This window comes from Otolemur garnettii, unplaced genomic scaffold (genome assembly GCF_000181295.1).
Source record: "Otolemur garnettii isolate 467f Iridium unplaced genomic scaffold, OtoGar3 scaffold00027, whole genome shotgun sequence".
In the NCBI taxonomy this organism is placed as follows: domain Eukaryota; kingdom Metazoa; phylum Chordata; class Mammalia; order Primates; family Galagidae; genus Otolemur; species Otolemur garnettii.
This window is the reverse complement of record NW_003852422.1, coordinates 7,628,541-7,651,876: the sequence shown is the minus strand read 5'-3', so window position 1 is coordinate 7,651,876 and position 23,336 is coordinate 7,628,541. Positions and strand designations below refer to the sequence as shown.

The 23,336-nt window shown below is 37.0% G+C and overlaps 1 protein-coding gene across 1 annotated transcript in view; it reads right to left on the bottom strand.

Annotated features, from left to right (window-relative positions):
• RTTN (rotatin) overlaps positions 1-23,336 on the bottom strand; it is a 149,815-nt gene that overhangs the window by 56,403 nt on the left and 70,076 nt on the right. Inside the window, exons 27-33 of the mRNA XM_003788403.2 lie at positions 21,659-21,813; positions 13,457-13,676; positions 9,423-9,551; positions 8,852-8,962; positions 4,742-4,900; positions 3,775-3,846; positions 296-485 (exon numbers count right to left, since the gene is read on the bottom strand). Of these exons, the coding sequence (XP_003788451.1) occupies positions 296-485; positions 3,775-3,846; positions 4,742-4,900; positions 8,852-8,962; positions 9,423-9,551; positions 13,457-13,676; positions 21,659-21,813 (1,036 nt within the window). The remainder of the gene's footprint in view (positions 1-295; positions 486-3,774; positions 3,847-4,741; positions 4,901-8,851; positions 8,963-9,422; positions 9,552-13,456; positions 13,677-21,658; positions 21,814-23,336) is intronic.

Genomic DNA, 23,336 nt, shown 5'->3' with positions numbered 1-23,336 from the left:
CATGAAGAATTTATAAAAGAGCAAATGCTTAGGCCATGTTTAGTAAAAGAAAGGAATACAAAAATGTCATCAGATACAAACACGATCATGTAAAACAAACAAAAGAAAGAAGTCTCCAGAGAGAGAGACTGGAAAGAGAAAATACACCCTAAATCAACAAAGGTGCCAGGGCAGGCCGGAGAGGAGTGCTTTTTCCTGTGTACTTTTCATTATTTTCCAAATATTTTTAATAAACATGTTTCTAACAGTTTTTGAAAAATTATGTTTTGTAAAAATTAAAATATATTATACTTACTATTTAAGTCACTGCCTTCTGAAGTTGCACTGAAGGCAGAAAAGTTCAAGTCAAACATATACCGTCCTAGGTAACAATGTTTTACCATATGATTCAAATGTTCGTAAAAATGGCAGTGATATAAAAGGGCCCGAAGGGCGGGTTTTCCTACTAGCGATACGCCTGAGTCCTCATCATGGACACAGGGACCCTGTAGGGAAAAGAGAAATAGTGATTTATCAGATAATTTCTTCAAAAAGATCCATAAGAATACACAGATACAAAGAAGATACATAAGGAATTCACAAACTAGGTTATTAACCATTAACACTTCTTTTTAAGGATATTTATACGTACCATCATTAAACCTCTCATTTTGATATTCAAGTCCTACGATTTTCAACTTGCTGTTGCTATGCTCTAACAAACCTACCCCACACTATGAGCCTCTTCTACACAAACAGAGCAATTGGCATAAGAAATAAGGCTATCTAACAAACAGCAGCATGGCAGCCCCTGTTTTAGCAAATGTAGAGGGCGAAGAAGCAGATAGAGCAGAAACACAAGGTGAACCAGGTCCTAACAGCTCCCACTTATTAATCAAGGGACATGTTACAGGCAATGTGGCCCTTTACGTATTACCTTAGTTAATTATCTAAGGTGAAGTAGTCATCTAAAATCACAGCCAATCTTAGCATTCATAGCTTTAAAAAAGTCTTTTAAGCAAGTTATAATATTCGTAAATGTACAAAATACGTCAAACACACAAGAGACTTGCAATAGCTACTTAAAATCACAAATTAAAGACCTTATTATAATAACTCAGGGAAGGAATTAACAAGCAAGATGAGAACTGCACTTGAGCTCAGTTACTAGCTTAGTGTCAACTACCTAAAAGATCCAACAGGGCAACGCCTGTGGCTCAAGGAGTAGGACGCTGGCCCCATATACAGAGGGTGTGGGGTTCAAGCCCAGCCCTGGCTAAAACTGCAAAAAAAAAAATCCAATAAATCAAAAAGCCAAAATAATTAAAGTGGTACAAAACAACTTTCTAAATAGATTTTATAATCATGCTTAGAACCATCTTTAAATATTATATAGATTATATAAAATTCAAAATTTTTTATTTTTACAAAGTTGTATCTATGTAATTGCTTCCTCTATCAGGTATAGCCACATTCCTAAATAACAAAAGTTTAATGAAAAGTTATAAAGAAACGTAAACTGTATAAATCTTGAAAACAGAAAAATCTTGAGTATTTACAGCTCTTTAAGAGCTGTTAAGTGATTTTTATACTGTTAAAGGCCTACTGCAGGTGATGGTTATAACCATCTGTTAGCAAGAGAGACATTACAAACCCAAGGTCTTCTAAATTTCAACTTTTTCTTAGTTATAAGTATTTTCAAAGTTAATAAGAAGTTATATGGAGAGGGGTAGTGAATTTCACTATAAGTTCTACTACCTTTTAAACCAATATATTTATTACTTGAAAAAAAAATTTTCTCCTAAAAAATTCAAACAATTAGCACATTCAAATATCTTCAAAAGAAAATAATCTGAAATATGTAAATATCACATAACTGTTACTTACCTGTTTGATTTATTTTAACTAAGTCTGAATCCACACTCTGAACATGCCAAAGCTTCCTCATGGCGATGGCGTATTATCCACAGAGCTTCACTAAGGCTGTCAAGCCAAGTCAAACCAAGTACATGCACAAAGAGATGGCCTAACTCAGCCCTTCACAGATGACTGATGGCACAAGGGCCAAAACAATGAAGGCCTTCACCCCGCACTGGGCCCTGCTCCACAGATTTATCACTAACTGACGGGGCTGTCCTCTAAGGCAGTGAGGAAATGAGCACATTCAGATCTAATGGCTGTCTTAACACCTGCCTCTGCCCCTTATCAGCTGCCCTCAGGTGAGTGCTGGCCCTGCCAGATATCCTGCTGAGAAGAACAGTAGGAGGAGGAAAAAGTTCAAGTCCCCAAGTGCCACTACAAATAACTTTAGAAAGAAAACTGCAGATTAATTATGCACAGAAAGCTCCAATTAATTTGAAAACACTGTTCTCAAGGATGCAGAAAGTTAGAATTTTAAAATACATGTTTTAATCCTAGTGCCACAGTGCTAAAATGTCCATTAGCTATGACTAAGAAGGAACTAGAAGCAAAGAATTAAAGAACAGAGAATTAAGTTTTTCAGAAGGAATCACTTTTGTATATAAAAATATCATAACATGTATAATCCAAAGTCTATTTAATAAAGACCTCAGGCCAGGCTCAGTGGCTTAAGCCTATAATCCTAACACTCTTGGGGGATGAGAAGATAGGACTGCTTGAGGTTAGGAGTTCAAGGCCAGCCTGAGCAAGAGTGAGAGCCTGTCTTTACCAAAAATAGAAAAATTAGCTGGGCTCTAATAATTATTAACCTTGTATGTTCCTTTCAGTTTTGGATTCCATAGCTTTACTACAACACAGACTGCAGATGAACCACCATTGTCAGAAGGCAATATTACAGAAATTGTGAGGAAATCAGTGGGAAAGTGGCCTGGGATTTATAATAACCAGCAAAGTTAACCTGGATTTGTAAAGTTTGGAGAGATGAACCTTCCAAGAGTTAAATGCAATCGGTGCCTTGACGGCCACCAGGATCCAAGCTCCAGGCGATGCCCCCGAAGCTGCCCTCGCTGCAGCTCAGCTTGATTCACTAACTCCTCTAAGAATTTATTCTAACTTAAAAATCTTAGATTGACAGAGAAGCCTGGTGAGTGAAGTGTAACACGATGATAAATATACACTTGGAAGATGAGGCTTACAAAAGATACAGAGCACATCTTCACAGTGAGCGCACTTTTGTATCCTCCAATTATCTAAAAATCATAAATTATAAAAATGTTAGGTAACTACTGACATGAACATTCAGAACGTGAAATAAAAACTAGTCCAACAGAAAACAAAGAAAGGAATTATGACCTGCACTGTACACGAAGCAGAAAAAAAGATGTAAATGCCAATGTACATGTATATTTAACCACAAACAAATTTGTTTACTATTATTAAATTAGAGAGGCAATAAGCGTGAAGGGTGCGAGAGACTGCCTGGACAAACAAAGGAGCGCTGTGGCCTGTCTGCGGGATTTAGGGCGCCGGGGTAAACCCCTCATGCTAAAGTGTGTAAGCCCATAAAATGAGGACGCTAATAGCTCACAACTCAAACTATTCCACAAGTTAGTATGTGTGAAGTTTCTAGAATACTGCATAGCATAAATAAACATCAAATTAGCTATCATTAAAATTATTTTTAATACTACAGAGAAGAATTTTTAAGTATGACTACGCATAAGAAAATGTCTATATTCTATTCTAAGAGATTCTTGCCACCTGGTATTATCAGTTTGATAATTTTATCAGTAATGAAATACATAATTAGTTAAAAATTTATCACCAATTAATATCAAATATCTACTAGGTTGATAACTGTATAAAATCACCCACCTGCCAAGTATAATCCTTTATAATTTCTGCAGGCATTGGAATTACAAGGAGATTCTGAAGAATAAACGCAGCCTGAAAATGTTTATTAAAAAAAAGTCAATACTGCCATCTTGTTGTCATCTCTGAAATAACCAATACATTGTAATCTAGTAGCAAAAGACATATCTCTGGCCACCCAGCATGTGCAGCTTAACTTACTAGGTCCTGAAGATGATAAAAGCAACATAATCTATTTACTGAAAGACTGTAACTATAATGTGAGAATGACAGGATTAACAGGGAATTCTCAGAGAAATTTTCAACCATCTTAACTGGAAGTAAACAGAAAAGCTTTAAAGTTGATAAATCAGGAGGAATCTGTGAGTGTGAGCATAACTACGCTGAAGCATGGAGGCCAACAACAAAACTGGCCTTTCCAGTTCAGAACTGAGGACTGGCTAATGGTAGAACCAGGAGCTGCTATTTTCTTCATAAGCCTCTAAGTACTATTTGATTATTGTTTTAAAATTATTTGCAAGAACCATCACTTTAATAAAGTAGAAATAAAAAGAAAACTTCAAGCTATTAAGAATTGAAATAGGGTTTACTTTTCCTTCATTTTATATGAAAAAGTTATTTTGTTAGCACTTGAGGTTTTATAAACATCAAAGACTCATGAATGCTAAAGCAACGTAAGTAATTTTTTCTGTGAACTACTTTTCAATTCACTTTAAACTATACTGTATTCTGGTTTGATCTTACCAGAGTAAAGAACTCCAATTTTTAATGTGAATTAATGCCTTCTTAAATTCTCTACTGTCATTTTACTGGGGTTTTCTGAAGCCAGAAAAGATAATAATGGTCCGATAATAATGGTCAGCGGTCTGTCTACAGTGTTGAGTTAAGGAGTCCACTAAGGCTTATAGACACCACCACAATGCATTTCTAAGGAAAAAAAATGGAGAGGGTGCTAAAAAGACAGACATACCTCCCGGCGCACCATGCTACACTCTGACTGGTCCAAAAGAATGTTTACCACAGTTCCCCAGAGCCCGCCAGAAATGTTCTGACAACTGTTTGCCAAGGCCACACACCCAGTTTCAAGGGAGGTCAGTGCCGATCCTAATCCCAGTGAAGTGAATCTCACCTGTTCAGATTAAAGAGAAAGTGGGTGAGAAAGAATCCTAACAGATTCTTAATTTTTCTGGTATATACAATATCATACTCTGTCAAGTATGATATTGGTTTTACAATCCTAAATTATAAAAAACATTTACAGAAGACAGGTCTTAAACGGTTAGAAACAAAAATCCTAATCCATGACTTAACAAGGCAATAAAATAGAAAAAAAAAGCTAAATACAGAAAGTGTCAAAAAAAAAAAATGTATACACATTTTAAGAAAGGAAAACTGTATTTAAATTGTAATTACTCAACATATACTGTAACATTTTTATATTACACCTTTTGTCACTTGTAATCACAGAAGTCAAACATGATTTGAGTATTATAATTTTAATATAGTTTTTTCCTTTCTTAAAATGTGTAATCTTTTTTTGGCATCCTCTGTACTAATGTAAGCAAATGCCATACTAAGTAGGCATAAATAAGCATCAATTTTATTAATTACAAGGCTTTCTTTGAAAGCATACAGCACTTACCTATCTTTCATGAACACAATTTTGATTTATTCTTCATTCTTAAAGTAGGTGGCTATTATTTTGTTCTGCCTTTCCTAATTTTTTAGTGTTTCTCACACATAAATGGTTTTGAGTTTCTTAAAACTTCTTAAGTCATTAAATTATCTTTTTGCAAGGCATTTAATATTTTCTTCAAAATTATCTTAAGAGAAAAACGTTTTCAAGAAACACAGATGTGGTGTAATATGCTTGTTCTAGAATCACTGCCCTTCAAGCCATGCATTTTGTTACATTTTTGAATTCTGTATCAAAGTACAGTTTGAATGATAACTGCAAGGTGAAAGAACAATGTTGTCATAATGGCCAAATAATAAGTCCAAGTTCAATGTGGTTTAAAAAATGTAACTTCTGAGTTCAAATCAAATAATATTTCTACAATTAAAAGGTTTTTATTCTAATAGCATCTAATCATTTCTTGCTAAAACTGGAAAGTTATTTGATAATATAAGATTTTATAGTGTAATGCCAATGCATTTTTTTCATTCAGTGTCATTTAATGACACTCAAGTGTCACTTAACTGTATTGTCATTTCTAGCTATCCTTCTAAACTGCTTGAAAATGGCAGAGTCTCATCAATAATTTTCCACTGTTCTTTCTAAAGTGATAGATCTTATCATCATTTTTCTTTTATATTTTCAAACTATACTCTGATAAATCTGAAAAGGTACTATGCACTGAACTCTGTCCCTTTGAAACTCATGTAGAAGCCCTACTCCCCAATATGACTAAATTGGGAAACAGAGCTTTTTAGGAGGTGGTTAAGTTTAAATGAGGTTATAAGGGTAGGGTCCTACTGCACTAAGATTGGTGGCCTTAGGAAGAGAGAAATCTCTTTCTCCTTGTACCAGGGACAGGACGGGTAAGCACATAGTATGAAGACAGCCACTTGTAAACCAGGAAGAGCGCCCTCACCAAAAATCAACCATGCCATACCCTCATCTTGCTTGAACTTCCAGCCTCCAAAACTGTGAGAAAATAATTCCTGTTGTTTGAGCCTCCCACTCTACGCATTTTGTTATGATAGCCCAAGTACACTAATACAAATTTTGATACCATGACGTGGGGTAATGCTGTAACAAACATCTAAAATTTATAAGTGGCTTTGAAATTGGGTCATGTGTTAGAGGCTGGAAGTTTTAAGGTGCATGGCAGAAATATAGACGTTACAGGTGATTCTAGTTAGATCTCAGACAAAAATGAGGAACATGTTATTTGAAACATGTTTTGGAGGGTGGTGCCTGTGGCTCAGTGGGTTGGGCGCTGGCCCCATATACCAAGGGTGGTGGGTTCGAACTGGCCTGGCCAGCTAAAACAGCAAAGACAACTGCAACAACAACAACAAAAAGCCAGGCACTGTGGCAGGCACCTGTGGTCCCAGCTCTTTGGGAGGCTGAAGCAAGAGAATCGCTTAAGCCCAAGAGTTGGAGGTTGCTGTGAGCTGTGACGCCACAGCACTTACCCAGGGGAACAAAGTGAGATGTCTCAAAAAAACAAAAACAAACCAAAAAAAACATGTTTTTGGAAGAAAGATGATCTTTGTCATAAAGTAGATAAAAACCTCATTGAACTACGGTCATTTTCTAATATTTTGTACAAGTTAGAAACTGGAAGCAATGAAATTAAATACGTAGCTGAAAGGCTTATGAAGCAAAGCATGGAAGGAGTGGCTTGGTTTCTCCCGATTACTTACAGCAACAAGCACAGGGAGATGGTTAAAAAGGAATGAAGAATGGGTGAGCAAAAGGGACCAAGAACAAGAAGATATGGAAAGTTTTCATCCTATTCATGCAAAAAAGGAGAAAGCTTGTTCTAAAGAGAACATGGAGGGCGTGGTCAGACATGGAGACTACGACTCACAGACTCAATCAGCCCTCATTGCAGAAGCCAGAAACAGAGATGGGATTGTATTAGCAAAGACACTGCCAGTTTGAACTAAAAGGGACAGAGGAAGTGGGATGGAATGAAGGCAAGCTGTTTGATTTCTAGATTCCATAGGCAAATACATGCTACCGTCGTCCCTCTTACCCATAGGGGTTACGTTCCAAGACTCCCAGCAGATACCTAAAACCACAGATAGTATCAAATCCTTTCTATACCTAATACCTATGATAAAGTCTGATTTATAAATTAGGCACAGTAAGAGATTAACGGTAATAATAAAATAGAACAATTGTAACACTATACTGTAATAAAAGTTATCTGACTGTCCCTTCCCTCTCTCAAAGTATCTCACTGCACTGCATGCATCCTTCTTGCGAGATGCTATGATGCTTGCACGAGATGAACTGAGGTAATAATGATATGGGCACTGTGACATGGAATTAAGCTACACAGGACCGTTTACGTAAAGTGAAACCTTCCCTCTTATTCTTCAATGAAAGCAAAGAATGAACCCAAAGGTGATTCAGAGATTACCAAGGCTGTCACTCCTACTACAGGCCAGGGAGCAAGGCTATTTCCTCTTTGGTTTCGAAGAGGGGGAACCTCTCAGGTTTCAGTGGGTCAGTGGCCCTTGAAGATAGCAGCATGGTTGGGACCTTATATGCAGCTGAAGGGATGAGGCCATCCTGTAGATGAGTTGCCCCTATACAGAGAGTTGTCCCTCCCAACCCCATGGGCTGCTAAGGCACAGCATCAAATCCAAACATTATTCTTCACCTTAAAATCTAGTAGGATTTGCCTTGCTAGGTTTGAATTTCCTTAGGACCTATCACTCCTTGCTTGTTTCCCACTTCCCTCTTTCAGAAGGGGATGCCCATCCTACATTGCTTTGTGTGGTTTCATGGGTTCTCGCCTGAAAAGAAATTTTGTTTCAGGATGACTCACACCTAAGGGTCTCACCCATATTTAATTCAAATGATACTTAGATGACATTTTGAACTTTAAAGGTGATTCTGGAATGTGTTAAGACTGTGGGGAGTACGGAGGTGGGATAATAGAATTTTGCAGGGAAGAAGATGAATTGGGGGGGACCAGAAGTAGAAAGCTACAAACTAGATTGTATCCCTCTAAAATTTGCACACTGAAGTAAGGTCATAAAAGTGAGGTCCTAAACCAACAAGATTGACAGTCTTATAAAAAAAGGGAGAGAAATCTCTCCACTTGCATGCACCAAGGAAAGGCCACCTGAACACCCAGGAAGAAGGTAGCTGTCTACGCAGCCAGAAAGAGAGGCCTCATGAGAGCCTAACTATGCCGGCCACACTAATCATGAACTTTCAGTCTCTGGTACCATGAGAAAATAAATTTCTGTTGTTTAAGCCACCCATGGTATTTTGTTATGATAGTGTGAGGTAAGAGAGAATAAATAAAACCCAAGATGTAGTCACTAAAATAATCCCGTAACATAAAGATGTATGCACGTTTTGCTTACTTTTTCAAGATCTAAACACACTGACCTCTGGGTCCCGATCCACCCACAATGGGACCATCCAGGCCAGTCCTTGTTGTATAGGAGTGTGCTCCTCACTGTGACTGCCCAAAGGCAAGAACCAAAGGGACATCCACTCCTGGAACGAAAGAAAGGAGAAGCACTGCAGATAAGCTTTTAAACATAAAATACAGAGAGTTTAAAATAATTCTGAATTTTAAAGAACAAAGTAAGAATGTATTTAAGATTTGGTTTTAATCTATTAATCAATCAAAATAAGGCAAACAGCAATGTCTCAAATTCTCCTTAAGAACTTGAACTTAACAATTTTCCAACAGAAGCTATTTTTCCATGACTTAGACAAAACATGTTTTTCTAGCAAATCCAGATATCAAAATAAATTTTAAATAAAATTCAGATCTGTATAATGTCCAACTTTTAAGAAATACATCTTAGTCGAAAATCATTTCTGACTATTAAAAGAAAATGTCAAAAAACACATTTTCACGTAACAAGTTTATACACTTGAAATGTGTCAGACACGGCACAATCCTTTTTAAAGCAACTGTTGAGAAGACAGGCAGCTTGAATGCTCTTACCGAGCTCTGAGCCTGGGCCATCATCTCGTGGGATAAGTGAAGTAAGCAAAGAATTGTGCTCTTTGTAACACCTTTTCCCATGAAGGACATAGCATTTCCTCCACGCTCCACATAAAAAGAAGTAATGACCTAAAGAACAAGTGTAAACAGTTTCTTGGTGGCTTTCTTTATAACAGTATATAAATTTCTATTGACTTCTCTGAATTGAATCCTAACCACATACAAAGTATATTTGGTTTATACACTTAATAACAGTTAAGATGGTACATTTTATGTTATGGGTATTTTACCACAGTTTACAAAGAATTCTTAGTTTCAATATTTTACCCTTTGGAATTTATATAGAAGATGTGTGGTATCCTCCTTGGACATTTTTGTAATTTAGATATGCTTATGATATTTTTAAAAAGTTATGACGTCTTTTAAATCAAAGAGTTTATAAATATCTCATTGAAAAGTATGCATGTACATTGCTAGCTTTGTAAAACTCATTGACTACCAGGTGCCAGATTTTTTTTTTTAAATTAGGGATTCACTGAGGGTACAAAGAACCAGGTTGCACTGATTACATTAGTTAGGTAAAGACCCTCTTATAATTGTATCACACCCCGAAAAAGTGTATCACACACCATGACCCCCACACCCCTCCCTCCTTCCCTCTCTCTGCCACCCCTTTTCCTCACCTCCCCCCCACCGTGTATTAGGTCATTAATTGTCCTCCTATCAGAATTGAGTACATAGGATTCTTGCTTCTCCATTCTTGTGATGTTTTACTAAGAATATGTGTTCCACTTCCATCTAGGTTACTACAAAAGATGTAAAGTCTCCATCTTTTTAATGGTTGAATAACATTCCATGATGTACATATATCACAGCTTGTTAATCCATTCCTGGGTTGCTAGGCATTTAGGCTGTTTCCACATAGTGATTATAAATTGAGCTGCAATAAAAAGTCTAGTTCAACTGTCCTTATGGTAAAAGAATTTTTTTCTTCTGGGCAGACGCCCAGTAATGGGACTGCAGGATCAAATGGGAGGGCAAGTTTGAGTTCTTTGAGGGTTCTCCATACTTCCTTCCAAAAAGATTGTACTAGTTTGCAGTCCCAACAGCAGTGTAAAAGTGTTCCCTTTTCTCCACGTCCATGCCAGCATCTGCAGTTTTGAGATTTTGTGATGTGAGCCATTTTCACTGGGGTTAGATAATATCTCGGGGTGATTGTGATTTGTATTTCTCTAATAATTAGAAATAATGAGCATTTTTCATGTTTGTTAGCCATTTGTCTGTCTTCTTTAGAGAAGGTTCTATTCATCTCTCCTGCCCAGTGATACAAGAGATTGTTGGCTTTTTCATGTTGACTACTTTGAGTTCTTTGTAGATCCTAGTTATCAAGCTTTTGTCTGATTTAAAACATGCAAATATCCTTTCCCATTGTGCAGACTGTCTATTTGCTTTGGTTCTTGTCTCCTTAGCTGCACAGAAGTTTTTCAGTTTAAGTCTCATTTGTTTATTTCTGTTGTTGTTGCAACTGCCATGCTTCAAGTGTTTTTCCTATGCTTTCTTTGAGAATTTTTATCATTTCATACCTCAAAGTTAGGCCTGTTATCCATTTTTAATCAATTTTTGTGAGTGGAGAAATGTGTGGGTCCAGTTTTAGTCTTTTACACGTGAATATCCACTTCTCCCAGCACCATTTATTGAAGAGGGATTCTTTCCCCCAGTGTATGTTCTTGTGTGGTTTATCAAAGATTAGGTGGCTGTAAGATGTTAGTTTCATCTCCTGGTTTTCTATTCAGTTCCAGATGTCTATGTCCCTATTTTTATGCCATGCTGTTTTGATCACTATGGCCTTGTAGTACAGCCTAAAGTCTGGTAGGCTGATGCCCCCAGCTTTGTTTTTATTACTAAGAATTGCCTTAGCTATACGAGTTTTTTTTTTCTGTTTCCATACAAAATGAAGAATTGTTTTTTCCAAGTCTTGAAATTACAAAGTTGGTTATTTTAATACGGATGGCACTGAATCTGTAGATTGCTTTGGGAAGTAGACATTTTAACAATGTTGATTCTTCCCAGCCACAAGCATGGTATGTTCTTCCATTTGTTAATATCTTCTGCTATTTCTTTTCTTAGGGTTTCATAATTTTCTTTATAGAGGTACTTCACATCTTTTGTTTGGTATATTCCGAGGCATTTCATTTTCTCTGAAGCTACTGTAAAGGGGATTGTGTCCTTAATTAGCTTTTCATCTTGGCTGTTATTGGTGTACACAAAGGCTACTGACTTATGGACACTCATTTTATATCCTGAGACATTACTATATTTGGGGATCACTTCCAGGAGTCTTGTGATTGAGTCTTTAGGGTTCTCTAAGTATAAGACCATATCATTAACAAAAAAGGAGAATCTGACCACCTCTGCCCCCCATCTGGATGCCCTTTATTTCCTTCTCTTGCCTGACTGTACTGGCTAGAATTTCCAGGACTACATTGAATAGTAGTGGTGATATAGGACAACCTTACCTGGTTCCAGTTCTAAGTGGAAAAGCGAATCAGTTTTCCTCCATTCAATAAAATATTAGCTGTGGGTTTGTCACAGATGGCTTCGATCAGTTTAAGAAATGTGTCACCTATGCCTATATTCTTCAGTGTTCTAATTAGAAAAGGATGCTGGATTTTATCGAATGGTTTTTTTTTTTTGCATCTCCTGGCAGCTTGCAGAATCTTCTCTTTTGCCTTGACTTTGGACAAGTTTATCACAATGTGTCTTGGGGAAGCTCTATTTCAGCTGAGGTGACCAGGGGTCCGATATCCCTCTGAATGCAGTGTGTCAGACTCTTCGGCATTATTTGGGAAATTTTCATTTATGATGTCCTCTAGGAGGGCTTCCACCCCTCCAGGGTGTTCAGCTTCCCCTTCTGGGGTATCTATAACTCATATGTTTGAACACTTCATGAAGTTCCATAATTCTGTCAATGAACGTTCTGCTTTTTCTCTTTTTTTCTGTCTCTTTACCTGCCTGGCTTAGCTCAAGAGCTTTATCCTCTACCTCTGAGATTCTTTCCTCTGCATGGTCTAGTATGTTATTGATACTTTGTACTGCATCGTTCAGTTCCCTGATTGACTGCTTTAACTACTTCACCTCCGCTATACCCTTTCTATATTCTTCACATCATTCATCTCTTATTTGATTCTGGTTTTGGATTTCCTTTTGGTTATTTTCCACCTTCTCAGCAATTTCCTTCATTGTTTTTACCATCCATTTGTTTTTACCATTGTTTTAAACTCCCCTTCTGTCCTCCGACCAAAGGCCAACACTTGCCGTTTCCCCAATGCATTCGTCCTCCTCTTATGGTCTCAAAGTCTTCTGCTGCCTCCCTGTGTTCCTGAAGAGATGTTTCTGTGCAAAGCCCACAGTTGTGCGGTGCCTATAGTCTTCTGTCCCCTATCTCACCACACCGGGGTTCAAAACAGCTGTCTCTTGTCCACCATCTTGCTCTGCCTCCTGCCAGATTTTCTTGCACCAAACGTTCACTATGATAATTACTGAGCTATAAACAGCGGAACCTCCATAGTTGACTGCCTTGCAACATTAACCACCTTTTCAAGATGACCTAATTTTCAGAGAGTGGACATGTGCCACAGGCCTACTTTCTTACATTGACCATCTCCATATGTTGACCAGTTTGTTACAGTCCCTTGGGTATTCAACTTACAGAGGTTCTACTGCATTGATGTTTGTATATTTTTTGCATGTGCTATATTTCACAATTAAAAAAATTAAACAAAATAAATGAGTAAACAAACTGCCTTAATGAAGAGACGTAAATATAAGCCTTACTTTTTCTTGAAATATAAAAATATACTTAATAAAAATCATTAAAATATATAACTATTAGGATGAGTTACATAAATGTATAATATTCTACACTACATATAGTGATATACATGTGTGATGTACTCGTGACTGGTACAAAATAAAAGTAACCAATAAATAAATAGAAAATAGCTATGATTTAGAGGGTTGCTATTTGTACTTACCTCAAGGAGACCTGACAAGTACTTCATACAAATTTCAAGTGGCTTTGTGAGAGCGGAATGTGAGCTCCATCCCGGAAACGCAGTGAGGAGAGCCATTCCCCGCAAGGTCCGCTCCAGGGAAGGCAGGCCATAGAAACGGGGAGCGTCGGAGACCCGCAGGCACTGGAGCAGCTTCAGGGCTAGCTGCGTTTGGAAAACGTAAAGAAGTTCCAAGGATTTCCTACACATGTAAAAGGGGAAGAGTCAACCACCAAGCAAGCATGACGGGCTTAGTGGATGCTCTAAACAGCTGCAGAAGGCTACTGACAATCTGCTGTTAGAAAAGTCTGAACTAGACAAAATGGCAGAAAAGATTTTCTCTGAAAACAAGATTTTTTCAAAAAAAAGCATAGCTAAAATAACAATTAGGGTAGATGATATAAAATACAAGTAACGATTACGTATGTAAATGTCACCCAGTAATAAAACAAAAAGTTAAATATATACTTTGAATTTAATCACCATATATTAGACCTATACTTTAAAGCATTCAGTGTTATGGAAAAGTTTAATTTTTAATTGGATGAAACACATTGCTGTTTCCTAGAGAATTATTAGGTCTCTAAATACGAAATGTCTGATTTTTAATCAAAATTTTACAGCTTATTTATCCCAGCAGTGAAGAAACCTAGACAGCGAGTGGCAATGAAATCGGGAAAGGCGCTTTCCACAGTTTGTTGATTATTGAATATTTTTCCTTGCGAGAAGTGGTCCAAAGCCTGAAAGAAGAGACAGTCGATTGATGCAAGGTCTGGTGAATATGATGGATGACAGTTTCCAAGCCCAGTTTCTGTAGTTTGAGCAGCATTGTTTGTGTGACAGTGTTGTCTTAAAAAAAGGACTGGCCTGTCTCTATTGACCAATCTCAGCAGCCTAATTGCAAGCATCCTCAGTATTTCATCCAATTGGTTGCAGCAGACCTCCACTGTAATCAACAGATCAGTTTCCATGAGAATGTAGAGCACAGGATCAGTGCTGGACCAGCAAACAGATATCATTAACTTCTTTTGATGAATATTCAGTAGTGGAATATTTTCAGCCCTTCATCTTAATCCAACTATTGTGCCTAACACCATGACTGTTACAAAGAATCCATTTTTCATGACACATAACAATACAATGTAGAAATGGTTTGTCTTTACCATTTTTGTGACAGCAAAGAAAGGCGAGCTTCTAGATGTCTGACACTCATTAATTCATGTGGAACCCACCTGTCCAGGTGCTTTACCTTGGCAATTTGTTTCAAATGGTCCAATGTTATTGACGTTAGTAATATGAAACCATGCTAAGTCACAAAGGCTGAGCTGGATGCGCTTCCACGTCAGCTTTGAGCTCGTCATTATCCACTTTGACTTCAGGCTGCCTGCGTGGCTCATTTTCAAGATTAAAATCATCAGAATGGAACTTCTCCAGCCATTGACGTACTGTGTGTTATTAGCCACACCCTTCCCAGACTCTCAGTCCTATTTCAAGCTGCCTGGGCTGCACTGTTCCCATGGTGGAATCCATATTTGAAAATAACATGAATTTTTGACTTGCCCATGATTTCACAAAAATTGCTCTAAAAAATATCTGAAAGATAATCACAAGCCAAAACATGCATTCAAAAGAATGAGGATGTACATTCATAAAACAAGAAGTGTCAAAGTGAAATGTCAGAGATATCAACTGTCAAGCTGAGTACTTAAATCGGACATTTCATACTTAGTAGCCTAATAAAAGAAAAAGGTTTTAATGAGTTTGACATATAATTTAAACAAAAGTGTCTGAAAGAACAATCAAAAGAACATTTTCTTTTAGAAAACAAAAATCCTAAAATTAAGTAGCTATGCATGAATTCAAATATGTAACTCCTGGATAAAATAATACCTTTGTATATAACAAAGGACCAAATAAAATCCCAAATTTCTTCTTTGGAGTAAAGAAAAGTTCATACTCCAGGATCCAGAGGCCTAAAGTTCTTGTCTAAATTAATTTCCCCACAGGTCAACAAATAGACGATCTAATAAGACCTTTAAAAATGTTCTGATTATTTTTAAACACATAATTTATATTAACTCATAAGTAATCCTCCGTCCAACCTTTCATCTCAGGTAAGCCCCAGCATACCTTCTACCAGTTTCTCTGGTCCCTGTCTACCTTCCCCAAGATCCACCATCAACCCATCACATCCCTATGCAGCCATTTCACAGAGAAAAATGAGACTATCAGAAGTCAAGGCCTTCCACCTCCTTGTCCAGGGCCCACTCATGACCTGTTGCACCGGGTGCTTATCCCTGGATCCCAGCCTTGTCTAACACGCTCTCACTCAGTCCTCTGTGTCGCTTTGCCTCCCGTGGTTTTCACTGTCCCTTCTTTCCCTTCTCCCCTCCTCCGCTTCTTCCTTTTCCTACTTGAATTCTCCCTGACTATGAGCACATCTCCAACAACCTAAAAGCACACAGAAGTAGCTCCTATCCTAAAACTCACAAAAACCCTAACTTGCTTTTGACCATGAGACATACAAAGGTGTTTCACACACTCCTTCCCTTAACAACTCACCTACAAAATAGTCTATGCCATTTTTTCCCCCGAAGTCTAGTCCAAAACCATCTGCCACAGAATGGTGGCAGCCCGCTTACTTAACATGCAGAATCCTGAGCTACTAATGCTTTAACAAGCTTCCCAGAACATTCTGATGCACGTTAGTTTGAAAAACACTGGTATGACTGAAGACTATACCATCCTTGGATTCACATTATTATTGTAGTCTTCAGTACTTTAAGGTACGACTTACATGAAAATTTGAATGTAAATCTGCATAAAACCTTAATACAAACCTTATACATATAATTTGCATGTAAAATTCACAGATCTGATGTATCTGATTACAGGATTGTTTACATATCTAGAAAATTATCCAACCACCAAACATAGCAAAATGTCAACATTCTCAGTCCTCGAGCGTCTCTTTTCCAGTCAGTACCATTCCGTATCTCTGTGCTTCAACTGGGAAAACATCTACAGATTTTATTCTAAGTTCACCACCCTTTCCTCTGTGTCAGCTATTTAAGCCCATGCAATAAATTCTTTACTTTAAAAACTATATGTCTCTATTGTACAATCTGTATTTAGTTCTTTTTCTGTAGTCTCTATTTCTTGATTTTTTGTACTTTTTTCATCTAACCTCTGTTGTAGTCATTACTTAAAATAATATTACTACTTAGAATAGTAACTTTAAGGTGAACTTTAATTTAAAGACATTATATTTAACATCTGTGGATTTACATCTAATGACGTTTTCTATTAATTTTGGAGACACTGTCCTGCTTCTTCACAGTTCTGTTCACTTGTGATTGGCTATCAGACATTTGTATAACAGAGCTCTTGAGTAAGTAGTAAATAATTTCTCATAGAAAGGACTTAAACTTTGGTCATACAAGTTGGGCTGGGGGCTGACCTTTTGGATCTAACCCGATTCTGAGCTGAATAAGGGCTGTTTTGACAATTTTGTTCATTTCAAATGTTACATATATGAGATGAGGTCTTTGGCTCCAGTAGAGCTTGCACATGTTTATACAGCAAAACTAAGAAATATCTTTCTGCTTCCCACTGTCATTCCCAGAAAATTAGATCTTATGCACAAAGTTAAATGAACTGGCCATGACAGACCCTATGGACTCTAGAGCATGTGCTGTTATTTTTTAAAATCTATATTGCTGTTCAGTTTCTGAAGATACTATACATATTCACAAAAAACTTCCAGTTGGAAGAGATACACTGTATTTTAACATGTGAAAAATCCTGGTGGATATACCCAAGAAGCAACTAAACAAATGCATTTAGAGCCGTCAAAAGAGGGCAGAAAGGGACACAAGCTGAAATGGCTAAGGAGCCCCCAAAGACCACCCTGCCATAAAAGCAACCCAAAAATAAAAAATAAAGAAAGAAAAGGCAGAAATGGACAGTTTCAATATTTTTGGAACTCTGAAAACTAACCAGAAGCTTGCAACTACCAAGAAGCACTTATTCAAGAAAAATGGCTGAGTCTTAGTAAGAACAGCAATTTTTATGATATTATAAATTGGCCCTCCTCCTATTCCCACACCTTGGCTGAGTGCCAGCCTTAAAAATAACAGCATACACTCCCAGTACCTGTACCAGAGGGAAAGGAGCAATATCATTTGCAAAAAATTATCTTCATTTGATCTTTTTGGTGGCTCCCTGGAAGACTTGATCAAAAGATTTTATTGCACCTAACTCAGAACTCACCCAGGGCTAAAGCCGCCACTGGGGAACACCTGTTGGAAACATGTATAGGTAAGAGTTTTAGCTTCTGTTTCAAGCACTGAATAAAACCTAGAATGAAAAAGTAGACTTGACTAAAAGCTCAGGAAGAAAGCCTAGGAGATGACAATCTTTGGCTGATAATACGACCACAATAGTTGAAATGGAATCATTAACAGAGGAAAATTATAAAATTCATGAATATGTAAACATAGCATAACAAATTTTTAAACAACCAATAAGTCATAGAAGAAATCACAAAGGAAATTAGAAAATACTTTGAAAGTAATAAAAACAAAAATATAATGTACCAAAACTTACATAATGTAATGAAAGTAATGCTCAGAAAGATATTTACCATAAAGACCCATTTCAAAAAAGATCTAAAAATCAATATTCTAACTTTGTTTAAGGAACTAGAAAAAGAGAAAATTAAACACAAAGTTGCAGAAAGAAAAAATTAAAATTACAGTAAAAATAAATGAAACCGAATAGAAAAAGGAGAAAATGAGCAAAACCAAAAGTGGATTCCTTGAAAAAATTAACAAAATTAACAAACCTTTACCTCGACTGACAAAAAAAGAGAAGACTCCAGTTACTAAAGTCATAAATGAAAGTGGGAACATTACTACTGATTTTACAGAAATAAAAAGAACTACAGTCGTATGAACAACTATACCCTAACAAACTAGATGACCTAGATGAAATGGACAGATTCTCAGAAATATGCAAGCTATTCCAAGGGTGCATGTGAGTCTTTCTAAATGCAGAATATAAATGTCTTAACAGAATAACTAAGAAAGTGCCATGAAGGCTATGTTAACCAGTTTGATGAGAATATTTCAACTTGTATATAAAACCAGCACACTGTACTCCATGACTGCATTAATGTACACAGCTATGATTTAATAAAAAAAGAATAATGCAAGCTGAATGACATGAAGGCTACGTTGGCCAATTGGATGAAAGTATTTCAAATTGTATATGAAAACAACACACTGTACCCCATGATAGTATTAATGTACACAACTATGATTTCATAAAAAAAAAATAAAAAGTGAAATATGCAAGCTACCCCAACTGAATGAAAAGTAGCAGAAAATATGAATAGACCTATAGAAAGTTAAAAGATCAAGTCAATAATCAAAAACATCTCAGAGACCAAGGAAAGATGGCTTCATTGGTAAAATCTACCAAGTACTTGAAGTTTTAATACCGATCTTTCCAAAGCATCCAAAGAATAAAAGAGGAGGAAATACTTTCTACTTCTTACCACAAAGCCAGCACCACCCTAATACCAAACCCAGACAAAGACATGACAAGAAAACAATGGTACAATAATCTCCCTACGGATATAGATACAACCCCCACCCCCAAACACTAGGAAACCCAGCAGTATCTAAAGGATTATACATCATGACCAAGCAAGATTCATCCAAGGCCAGGGTAGTCTGATACATGAATATCAACATGGTGTCCCACTACTTTAAGCAATGTCACATCGTAATGTTAACTGGTGAAGAAGTACTTCACAAATCCAACATTTCATGATAAAAACACCAATACACTAAGAAAAGGCACACAGTCATGCCTCAGCATGTACAGGGGATGGGTTCCAGGATCACCACACGACAGATAACCAAATCAGATGCCCAAGCCCCACAGTTAGTCCTCCAGATCCACAGTTTCTGCATCCACTGATTCAATGAATTGTGTATTTCAGCACAAGGTTTGCTGAATCTGCAAAAGTGGAACTGCAGATATCAGAGACCAACTGTAAAAACCCACCGCTAACATCACTCTAATGGTGAAATCTGAAAGCTCTTCCCTAAGATCAGAAATAAGTCAAGGAATCCTACTCTCTCCACTGCTATTCAGTACTCACTGTCCTGAGAGTTCCAGCCAAAACAAATACACACAAAAAAATAAAAGGTATCCACATCAGAAAGAAGCAAGACTATCTCTACTCACAGATGACATGACTTCACACAGAGAAAACCACAAGATTCACAACAAACTACTGGAGCAAACAAAGTCAACAAAGTTGTAGAATATAAGTAAGACTATAAATCTGTTGTATTTCTATACACTAGAATAAACAACTGAAATAGAAAATTAACAAAATACCAAAACAAAAGAAAATTGAGAAAATTCCATTTACAATAGCATCAATTTAAAAAGAATACTTAAAAATAAATGTAACAAAGTTCATTCAAGACTTTTACACTGAAAACTATAAAATCTTGTTGAAAAAATTAAAGACAACCTTGAATGAAATCCCATGTTCATGGACTGTTAAGATGGCAAACTCCCAAGAGATCTAAGATTCAGGGCAATCTCTACCAAAATTTCAGTGGTCATTTTTGCAGGAATAAAAAGTTGATCGTTGAATAGCAACAATCTTGAAAAAGAAAAACAAAAGTTATTACAAAGCTACAATAATCAAACTATGAGGAGCCTTAAAAGTTGCCCCTAAAATTGTGATACACAGGGGAAAACAGGACATTGTGGCTAAATACACATTTACAAAATATTCATTACAAAATTTTATGAAAGATTTATAAAATATCTTCTACATGTTGGCAACCTACTTGTAAAATTTGGTAATTAATATTTTGTAAATAAAGGTACATTTACCAGCTAGGCATAGTAGCTCACACCTGTAATTTTAGGCGAGTTGATTGCTTGAGCTCAGGAGTTGAAAACCAGTCTAAGCAAGAGACCCTGCCTCTACCAAAACTAGCCAGGTATTTGGGGGGCGGGCACATGTAGTCCCAGCTATTTGGGAGACTGAGGCAAGAGGAACTCTTGAGCCCAAGAGTTTCAGGCTATTGTGAGCTATGACAAGAAGGCACACTAAGAATATCAGAGACTCTGTCTCGGGGGAAGGAAATAAAGTACATTTAACCATAATTTTATGTTTTCCCTATGTATGGAGACTTTAGGGGCCACTCTGGGGACACCCTGTATTATGTCACAGGCATAAGGACAGACATAAAGATCAATGGAACAGAACTGAGAGTTCATAAGAGAACCCATACTTCTACAATCAATTTCCAGCAAGGGTGCCAAGACAATTCAATGGCAGAAAAACAGTATCTTCAATAATGACCCCAGGATACTTGCATAGCCCCAGATCCTAATCTCACACCATGTATGAAATTCAAAATAGATCAAAGATCTAAATGTAAGAACCAAAACTATAAAACTCTCAGAAGAAAACAAAGGAGTAAAGCTTTGTGACCCTGGATTAGCCAATGTTTCCTAAATAGCAAAAGTCAAACTAACAAGAGAAAAAAAATAAAAAGGACCTCATCAAAATTGAAAACTTCTGTACAATCCTCACTATGAAAATAATTGTATGGTTGGGGGTCACCACAGCATGAGGAACTGTATTAAAAGGTTGCAGCATTAGGAAAGTTGACAACCACTGGTTTAAATAGTGATTTGATCTTAATTTTTTTAATTATTTAGAAATAGAATTAGCAACTAGAGATATGCATTTGAAAGTCATCGGTGTAGAAACAGTTACAGGAATAGGTATGATTGCTCAGGCAGACGCTGAGACAGGACCAAGAAGTAACCCACAGTAACAGATCAGTGAGCGTGCACAGATACAGTAACAGATCAGTGAGCGTGCACAGACACGGTAACAGATCAGTGAGCGTGCAGTGCACAGACATGGAAGTGTCGGTGTGTGCAGCCGAGGAGACTGAGAAGGAACAACCAGGCTGCACCAGAGGTTCAACGGAAACAAAAACAAACACCATCAGTGATTATTACTTAAGTATTCCTACCTCTTAACTTGAAAGAAGTAAAAAGTAAAAAACTCTGAAAATAGAAAACAAACTACATTCCATGCAAAGGTACCCAAACCTGCAGTGGCACCGACTGTACCTGTCAGTAACGTCCATGACACCGAGCAGCAAGGTATTGAAAAGAGCGATCAGTTCTTTCTGCAGCTGCTGCCTGACAGCAGTCCGGATGTCATCTGTTTCTTCTCTTGTCTGTGGCTCTGTCAGAACCAGCAAGTCTAACAGTGGGTTTGGACTCTAAAAAATGAAATGTATAACAAATACATTTACTCTCTAATTGAGCTTGACATTGTTCCCTAAAGAAAAACAAAACCACAGGTAATCATGTATCACAGAGATTGCCACTATTAAATACTGATACACACTCTTTGTTTCTGTGAGCATGAAGATAATTACATATTTTTTCTTAATTTCTTTTTTTTTTTTTTTTGAGACAGAGTCTCATTTAGTTGCCCTTGGTAAAGTCATAACTCACAGCAACCTCAAACTCTTCGGCTTAAGTGTTTCTCTTGCCTCAGCCTCCTGAGTAGCTGGGACTACAGGCGCCTGCCACAATGCCCGGCTATTTTTAGAGATGAGGTCTCACGCTGGCTCAGGGGGTCTTGAACCTATGAGCTTGGGCAAGCCACCTGCCTCAGCCTCCCAAGTGTTGGGATCATAGGGATGCGCCACCACTCCTAGTCGATAATTACATATTTTTAACAAATCTGAGATCAAGTAAAAAAATCTACTGTAAGCATTTTTTCTACTTAATGTTATTACTAATATTTCTTTAGAAACATTATTTTAACATCTGATTGTTTTCAACCATAAGGATTAACTATACCAACTACTTGAAAATGAACAATGTATAATTTCACTGAGCTGCAATACACAGAATGCTCAACTCTGGATTATGTCTTATGTATAAACTCTAAGCAACGAAAATTACAAAATTGAAAAATTACAATAGTTCTAATCCTCTTGATACGTACTGCCAAATTGTTATGCAAAAAAAGATACCAATATATGTGACTAAGTAGGATGTGAAAAGGCCTATAGCACCTAAACCAATTCTGAGGATTATTACTGCTATAATCATTGTCAGTTGATAGGTTAAAAAACAAATTAAACTCATGCTCTATAAAATTTCTCCTACTTAAAAAAAAAAATTGTAGCTAACGGGATATGAAAGAATTATTTCTAATAATATTGAGAGTAGAAGATGTTACATCAACCAGCAGCATTAATAGATCTATGGAATATTTATTAATCACCTATAATAAAGAGAAAGAAAATAAAATTCCATTTAAGTTTTTGATTAAGAAGATTAGCATTTTCTTTCCTGTTTTACAGATGGGCAAATAGATTTATAAAAAGGTTAAGTAACTTCTCTAAACCAAAGGACAAAGAAGGAAGCACCTGACTCCAACCTAGTTAACAGTCCATCCTCTACAACTGACAATGCAGAAATATAAAAGATCATCTGGGACCACAAATACCTCTATACAAAGAAACTGGAAAATTTAGAGGAAATGGATAATTTTTAGAAAGATAGAACCTCCCAAGCCTGAATCAAGAATCTACCAGGCAGGGCACGGTAGCTCACACCTATATCCTAGCAATCTGGGATGCTGAGGCAAGAGGATTGCTTGAGTTAAAGAACAAGGCCTGGCATGTCATCTGGCTTACACTTGTAATCCTAGTACTCTGAGAGACCAAAATGGGGAAATTGCTTGACCTTACACTTGTAATCCTAGTACTCTGAGAGACCAAAATGG